Source organism: Dicentrarchus labrax, unplaced genomic scaffold (assembly GCF_905237075.1).
Source record: "Dicentrarchus labrax unplaced genomic scaffold, dlabrax2021, whole genome shotgun sequence".
Lineage (NCBI taxonomy): Eukaryota > Metazoa > Chordata > Actinopteri > Moronidae > Dicentrarchus > Dicentrarchus labrax.
In genome coordinates, this window is record NW_026136713.1 from 28,480,054 (window position 1) to 28,488,040 (window position 7,987).

At 46.5% G+C, this 7,987-nt stretch overlaps 1 protein-coding gene across 1 annotated transcript in view; it reads right to left on the minus strand.

The window, feature by feature from the left end:
• LOC127374756 (protocadherin Fat 4) overlaps window positions 1-7,400 on the minus strand; it is a 108,935-nt gene extending 101,535 nt beyond the window's left edge. Inside the window, 2 exon segments of the mRNA XM_051420323.1 lie at window positions 1,871-5,935; window positions 5,937-7,400. Of these exon segments, the coding sequence (XP_051276283.1) occupies window positions 1,871-5,935; window positions 5,937-6,974 (5,103 nt within the window). The 5' untranslated portion in view covers window positions 6,975-7,400.
• Between the last annotated feature and the right edge of the window lie 587 nt (window positions 7,401-7,987).

The following is a 7,987-nucleotide window of genomic DNA, read 5'->3' on the forward strand; positions in this document are numbered from 1 at the left end:
GGAAATGGGGAATGTGAAAGGGTCACAACCCCGGGGGGTGGATATAATCCCCCAGTTGCTACCGGGTATCTGGTATATAAACATTGCACTGGAAAAACATTAGTCTAAGTCTGAAAGTTTACACTATTATATCACGCTGTCCTTTGAGATCCCATTGACAGAGTAGATACATGTATTAATATGATGTGTTCAGTTTTGCTGTTAGAAATATAGCCATAAAGACGACTGTGCGTTACATTTCAGCACAAAAGCAGCCCATATTTCCAAATGTGGAAGGTCATTCGAATTCCTCCAAGTTATTAGATCTCACGCTTCTCAAAATGGAGATATTGACTACTCAGCCAGGTGGTATGGTAAAGTCATCTCTCTGAGGGGTGACAAAGTTCAAGCTTAGCATGAAACCAATCTAGAGTTTAAAGTTTGGGAATGGAGCAGTGAAGCACTATATTCTCTCATTAGCCCGACAGTAGAGTCTGCAGGAAAGCAGATTGCCATCTTTGCTGCAGGCAAAGTGAGAGAACATTTGATATTCCCATTTGGCCTGAGCAAACCTTTAAGTTAACTTAGCTAACACGATTTTGCCAAGTAATCCTTGATTTCAATAATATGTGAGGTTGTCTCCAAATAGTTGATTGCTATATTGGATTTCAGTTTCAATATTTGCAGAGGTTGAAAAGGCATCAATAACAACTGTCAGGAGGCACGCCACTAATCTTACACGCTTAAATCATTTCACATCCTACATTTTTGTAATGTAGAAACACAAAACACTTTTGTTAAGTGGAGAAGAAGCTTACACCTTTTAGTTTTCTCTCTGAAAAGTCCAATTTATGTGCAGTGTGTGTGTCATCAAGCTTGTAATAACATGGCATTTCAAGCCCTGCTTAAAATTTCCAAAACATATATAGATTCACATTTGTTTTTCATTTGACTAGCTTCTAGGCCTTAGCCACCCAAAAACTGGGTTTAGGGTTCCTGCATTACACTTCAGAGAATTTAACTCCCTCTTTACAGAAAGCCTGAAAAAGGTGCATCGCATAATGCAAACTCGGTTGATAGCTTAAGTTTCACTCTCACTGCCCTCAGCGTCTTTTCACAGAGTCTTAAGAGGTCACCCAATTTTAATGGTCACTTATTGCCTGTGGAGCAGTCCCCGGTGGTATAAAGGTACCCAAAGACCACCCCAGAGCCAAAACAGCCTCAGGCTAAAGGGCTCAAAGTAATACTGGCACTGATGATGCATACCTGCACTGGAAGACCTTAAAACACTATAGAAACCATTGTGGGCCTTGAAGCTGAAACAGCAGCCCTGAATGATTTATAGCTGCAGTAGGGAAATTAAAAAGTGGTCATTTTTTGATTTGTGCAGTTCATATCCACTGATAAGACTATCTCAGATCATGAGAGCAGGGGAGGAGCTTTTGCAGACATGCAACACTCATTTCCCTTTCCAAGGCTGCTCAAATATTAGAGGAGGCACATTCATGATGAATTGTTATGGCTAGAATGTTTTTTGGAAACGGGAACAATAAAGTTATCATGCCAAAGAACAAGGCCTTCTTACTCATGTCCAAGAAAATTATGATTTAATATAATGCAGAGCCATGCGTAAAAAAGGAATTTAATTAATGAGCAGACAAATGCAATAGGTGGCTCTGTTTTATGTGTGACTTGGACATTCTCACTCCCTTTTTTTTTCCAGTTCAAAGCTTGATCTCATTACACTTATTCAATCCAAATGTCCGTAACAAATGCCAGTGGGTGAGTTCATGCCCTCTCCCTGCCAAACAGATCCAATGGACCAACAGAGCAAAATATAAGGTGGCTTTCCAGTACCTGTAGAGAACAGAAAAGTCAGCAGTGTACTCACCTCAGCACGCTGTGTTCTGGGCTGGCTGGCGTCTGTCTCGATGGCATACACATCCACCAAGTAGAGGTCGGAGCCTTGTTCTCGGTCCAGCTCTGCAGCCGTCTGTATCACTCCAGTGTGGCGGCCGATGGTGAAAAGGCGTCCCACGGCTTTTCCACCGCTGCGAACCGCCACAATGAAATACTCCACTTTAGTCGCTGAGCCCCGCGGGCTTGAGGCATCCAGGGAGATAACGTTGGTGCCTGCCGGCTGGCCCTCTTTGAGGATGGTAATATATTTGGGCTGGGAGAAAACAGGCCCATCCATCCCTTGGAGGATGATGGTCAGCTCAGTTCTGGAGGTCTTGCGGTCGGTGCCGTGGTCGGTGGCTGACACTGTGAGAGTGTACATGAGTCGGGATGGTACCAGCTGGGAGGCCAGGCGAATATCTCCACTGTATCTGTCCATGATGAAAGTGTTAGCATCCCCTTCCACAAGCTCATACTCCACTTCCCCGTTTGCTCCCTCGTCTGGGTCAAAGGCCACCACTGTTGTCAGGATGGAGCCAATGACTATGTTGGGCTCAGCCACAAGGGCGTTCTGAGACACAAAAGTGGGAATATTATCATTCTGGTCTGTGACCCATATTGTGACATTTTTCAGGGCAAAGCGGCGGAATTCAACTGGAACTGCCTGGTCAGTGGCTTTGATTGTCAGCTCGAACAGATTTGAAAACTCCCTGTCGACTTCCTTGCTAGTGTATATGAGCCCAGTGCTTGGGTCAATGCTGAAGTGGCTTCCCCTGGGAATCTGTTGAACAATGGAGTACTCCAGCTGCCCGTTTATGTCTGCATCTGTGTCATGAGCTGTAATTGTCATGACTGAGGCTGAGATGGGAAGATTTTCGGGGATGGATTTGAAAATGTCGCCAGGGGTAAATATGGGAGGGTTGTCATTAAAATCCCTGACATGAATGACCACAGGAATGGATGAAGAGCGGGGAGGTCTGCCATTATCTTTTGCAGTGATGTTGAGTTTGTAAAATGACTGAGTTTCATAGTCAAGCTTTTTAACCAAAAAGATGCTGCCGGTGTTGGGGCTGATGCTGAAAGTGCCATGGTTGTTTGTGGCTGTGATGCTGTACATTATGTCTGCATTCTGACCAGAATCTGCATCAGTGGCGGTCACGGAGGCCACCAGCTCCCCTATCCTCATATTCTCCTGGACGTCTACAGACAGTGAGGATTTAGGGAAGGAGGGGGAGTTGTCATTTTCATCCAGGATGCTAATGCTAAGCATACAGGAGGAGGACAAGGGCACAGTTCCAGCATCAACAGCTATGATTTTCAATGAATAGGAGGATGTGGATTCATAGTCCAACTTTCCTACTAAAGTAACCTGTCCAGAGCTGCTATCAATAGTGAACTGTCCTTCCTCGTTGCCTTCAGGAATGTGATAATGAACCAGTCCGTTTTTGTTCTCGTCTACGTCAGAGGCAGAGACCCGCAGCAGTTGTGTCATGTTTTGAGCTGATTCTGAGATGGAGGCCTGGTAAATGTCTTTGGTGAATTTAGGCGGGTTGTCGTTGATGTCTTGAATGTAAACTTGTACTTTGGCCTGGTCTCTGAGGGGCTTGGGGAGACCTTGGTCCGACGAGACAACCACAAAGCTGAACACAGCGGCGCCTCTTTGTCTCATGAGCGACTCACGATCGAACTGCAGCGTGCTGGTCAACTCCCCTGTGATGGCGTTCAGCTCAAAGTTGGGCTGTGGAGTCTCAAATGTATATCTGACCTCGCTGTTTGGGCCAAAGTCCTTATCCTCGGCAAAAACACGGCCCACCAGCGACCCCCTCTTCTGCTCTTCCTCAAAATGAAACACATAATTGGTGCTGTTGAAGAGGGGACGGTTATCATTTACGTCATCTAGAATGACGCTGACATTGACAGCAGCGCTAAGCGGCTCCACAGCCCGGTCTTTGGCCACAACCACTAAGTTATATCTGTCCTGTATCTCTCTGTCCAGCTCTGCTTTTATGTACAACTGCCCGTCTGGAAAAATGCCAAACACATCACCTGTGTTGCCACCAGCGATGTCATACATAATCTCCCCATTAAGACCAGAGTCTTTGTCGGTGGCCTCCACTTTGAAAAAGCGGCTGTTGACAGGCTCAGACTCCAGGATGATGACCTCATACGAAAGCTGGTCGAACACTGGCGAGTTGTCATTGACGTCATAAACACTGACAATGAGGATGAGGCTGGAGGTGTGCTTTGGAACCCCCATGTCTGATGCTATGACCTCGACCTCATAAGAACTCGTGGTGACCTCCAGTGGCCCGGTCAGGGTGATGAGGCCGTGCTTCTCATGAATATGGAAAAGTCCTTTGGGGTTTTGTTTGAGGCTGTAAACCACCATGCCATTTGTCGCTTCATCAGGATCTGAAGCTCTGGCCTGGAATATGACATGACCCGTGCTCCAGTTCTCCACTGCACTCACATGCTCCACAGCGTGAATAAAATGAGGGGCATTATCATTTAAGTCCTTCACAGTGATGTTAACATAGGCCTCTCCTGTGATCTCCCCAGCTCTGGCTACTACTTTTAGCTGATAAAACCCCTGCTCCTCTCTGTCTATCTGGCTCGAGGCTGTGATCTGACCTGCGCTGTTCACTGCAAAAAGCCCCCTCTGGTCCCCTGAGGTAATTAAATATGAAATGTTTGTGTTGAGATCTACAGTGGTGGCTGACACGGTCCCTATAGCTGTCCCAATGCCCACATTTTCAAACATGACAAAACTGTACACTTTCTGAGTAAAGACCGGCGGGTTATCCTGTGTGTCTATGACAGTTACAGTCACTATGGCCTGGGTGTGTGAGCGCAGGCCGCTGCCATCTGCTGCTGTCACCTGCAGCTGGTAAGCAGTTTTCTCCTCTCTGTCCAGGGGCACAAGCGTGGTAATTTTCCCTGTGTTGCTATTAATGCGGAATTTGGAAGCGTCTCCAGCTGTAATTATATATTTGACTGTGCCATTTCGACCCAAATCGGGGTCTGTGGCTGAAACGGTGGTTACATAAGAACCCGAGGGCTCGTTCTCTTTCACATTGGCAAAATACTGCACAGGGTAGAAAACTGGTCTATTGTCATTGATATCTCTCAGGGTGATGTTGACTTTTCCTACAGAGTGCAAAGGAGGGCTGCCTGCGTCTGCTGCCTGGATGTGGAGTAAGTAGGAGGCCTGATCCTCCCTGTCTAGCTCCACGGCTGTGCTTAATCGCCCTGACACGGCATCCAGGCGAAACAGCTCCTGGACTGAGGCTGGAGTCTCTGCATCAAATGAGAACCGGATAGTTCCATTGACCCCGAGGTCGTCGTCTGAGGCAGACAGCACCACCAGCTCAGTGCCGGCAGGAGCATGCTCCACCAGGGAAACATGAAATGTGCTCTGTGTAAATGTGGGCACTTGGTCATTCACATCAGTGATGTTGACTATGAGTTTAGTGTAAGAAATCTTGGGCTGCAGCCCCTGGTCTTTGGCACTAATGTTGAGCACAATTTCAGATGCTATTTCCCTATCCAGCAAAGCGGCGCTGGTAACCAGACCACTGTTTTCACTGATGGAGAACCAGCCCAAAGCGTTTCCAGACACCAGGGAGTAGCGCAGGTTGGCATTCTGCCCAGAGTCGCCATCTGTTGCAGAAACCCCTTTAATGTAGCTGCCTTTTGGTATGTCTTCACTGATATCTACTCTGTACAGTGTTTCCTGGAATATGGGTGGGTGATCATTGATATCATTCACAAAAATAACCAGACTGGCAAATGAGGACCTAGCAATGGGCTTGCCATTGTCTGACACAGACACAGTCAGGTTGTATGAGGAAATTCTCTCTCTGTCCAACACGCTGGCCACTTTGATCAGACTCAAATTGGGCACAGGAGACGTTTGCACTTCAAAGTGTCTCTGCTCGTTGCCTCCCAAGATGGAAACAGATATGTTACCGTTAGCTGTGGGGGAGTCCGAATCTGAAACAGTGAGCAAAGCCACCACTGTGCCAATCTGTGCGTTTTCATCAACAGAGGCAAATTTTAGAAGTTGTGGGAAAATACCTAAACTTCACCACGGGGTCATTATCATTCACATCTAAAAGTTTGATTGTGGCTTCTGTTCTGCCTGACAGGGAGGGCACCCCATTGTCTACTGCATGAATAGTCAGGGAGTACTCTTTCTTACTCTCATAATCCAAACCCTCCTTTATAATAATAGTACCAGCTTTCGGGTCAATTTGGAAAGGCGTCCCTTCATCTAAAAAGTACCTGATTTCAGCATTTGCTCCCTCATCCTGATCTGATGCTGTAATCTGCAGAATACTAGAACCCACTGCTGCATCCTCAAAAACGCTGGTTTGATACTGATCTTGGTCAAAAATAGGGGGGTTGTCGTTTATGTCTTGAATGGTGACGTTTACTTGCATGTAGCCAAACTTTTTTGGGTCTCCCTTGTCCTCCACTTCAATCAGGAGCTGGTAGAAGGGAGTGACTTCCCTGTCCAAGCCTCCAGTTGAAACAAGGTGCAAGAATGCCCCCTCTCCACTAGGATTAACTGTAATATCCAAGCGGAATTTCCTCTGGTCGTTGCCTCTCACTATTCTGTACGTGGTGTGATCAACCCCGTTACTTCCAATGTCTGAGTCTGTAGCGGTGTCCAGAATCACTTGCCTGCCGCTGCTGGCGTCCTCTTTGAAAGACACGACAATTGACGCGTCTGGAAACACCGGGGAGTTATCATTAATATCCAAAACTACTATCCTGACCTCAGTGGGGTAGGTGGGTTGACTGGACAGCACCACCACGTTGATGACATCACTTTGCAAAAGCTCTCTGTCAATCACCGAGGAGGTGTAAATGACTCCGGTGGTGCCGTTAATTGCAAAAAGTTTGTGGTTCTCGCTGAAGCGGTACGTGAAGCTGGGCTTGGTCTCTATTGTGCCCACGTAGGTGCCGATGGGCTGCTCCTCCAGGACCTGAAACTCTTGACGGACTTGGCTGGATGCGGAGTACTGCGACAGAGTCCATAGCATGAGTAAAATTAAATGAAACCGGCCTAAGCCCCTACCTGTGAGCGCCATGGTCAGTTAGCCAGTCCACCTTTCTCAGACAGAGTCCATGCCTATGATGCATCAACTTTACTGAGTTCGGACGACTCACTAAATCATTATTGTATTCCAGCAAATGTGCAGAGAAAACTCAATGGGAAGCCCAGCAGCGACTCCTTTCCTCACTTCTTCAGTGTCCCAAAAAGTACTCCAGACGCGTAATTTTATCCTGCGCAGCGCTGCGTTTCAATGCAACACAGTCCTCTGAATGGACAGAATGAGCCCTAGTTTCATTTCAACTCCTTCAAAAACATTTTCAAAGCGGAATCTGACAATCCCTTGAAAGGCAAAACAACACAAAAGTTCCTGGCTTCTCGGAGATGCGTGGAAAAAAAAGTTTATCCAAAGTTAGGGCGCAAAGTGAGCGGCGTTGAGTGTGTGCAGGCGGCTGAGCCTACGCACCGTCCCGTGGAATAACGGTGCAGGGAGCTTCAGTCATATTGTGCACAGGAGTCCCAGTAAGTTAGGACAAAGCTGGAGTTCCACAAACTCCCTCCCATCACTGATCCCATTGGATAGCGGTGCTCCTGCCCGCCCTCCCACCGCCATTGTGCAGCGCAGCCCGCTGTCCCCGCCCGTGGAAGAGGATGTCAATCAAATGAGACAGGTAACGATGCCCTTAATTACTTTAATAACAGATTAATGTGAGTCAGAAGGGTCTTAATGAGCTCAGTAACTCACAGACCACCAGGAAAACACACAGAAACATGTAGAAATACTATTTCTGTACAAACATGTATAGAAATACTTTACAAAACATGCTCACAGTAAAATAAGAGATAGAATACTAGGGATAATAGGAGGTAAAACTATGCATAAAATATGAAAAATTACTTTAAAATCATATTTGAGTACCACAAAGTCCTATTTGGAATGTTATGAGTCTTATAATAATGCCCTTAAATGTCTACTTAAACATATAATTATCTGGGCTACAATTTGCTGCAGAAAGATACAGTAGATTGCTGTAGAAAATACCCCATTAT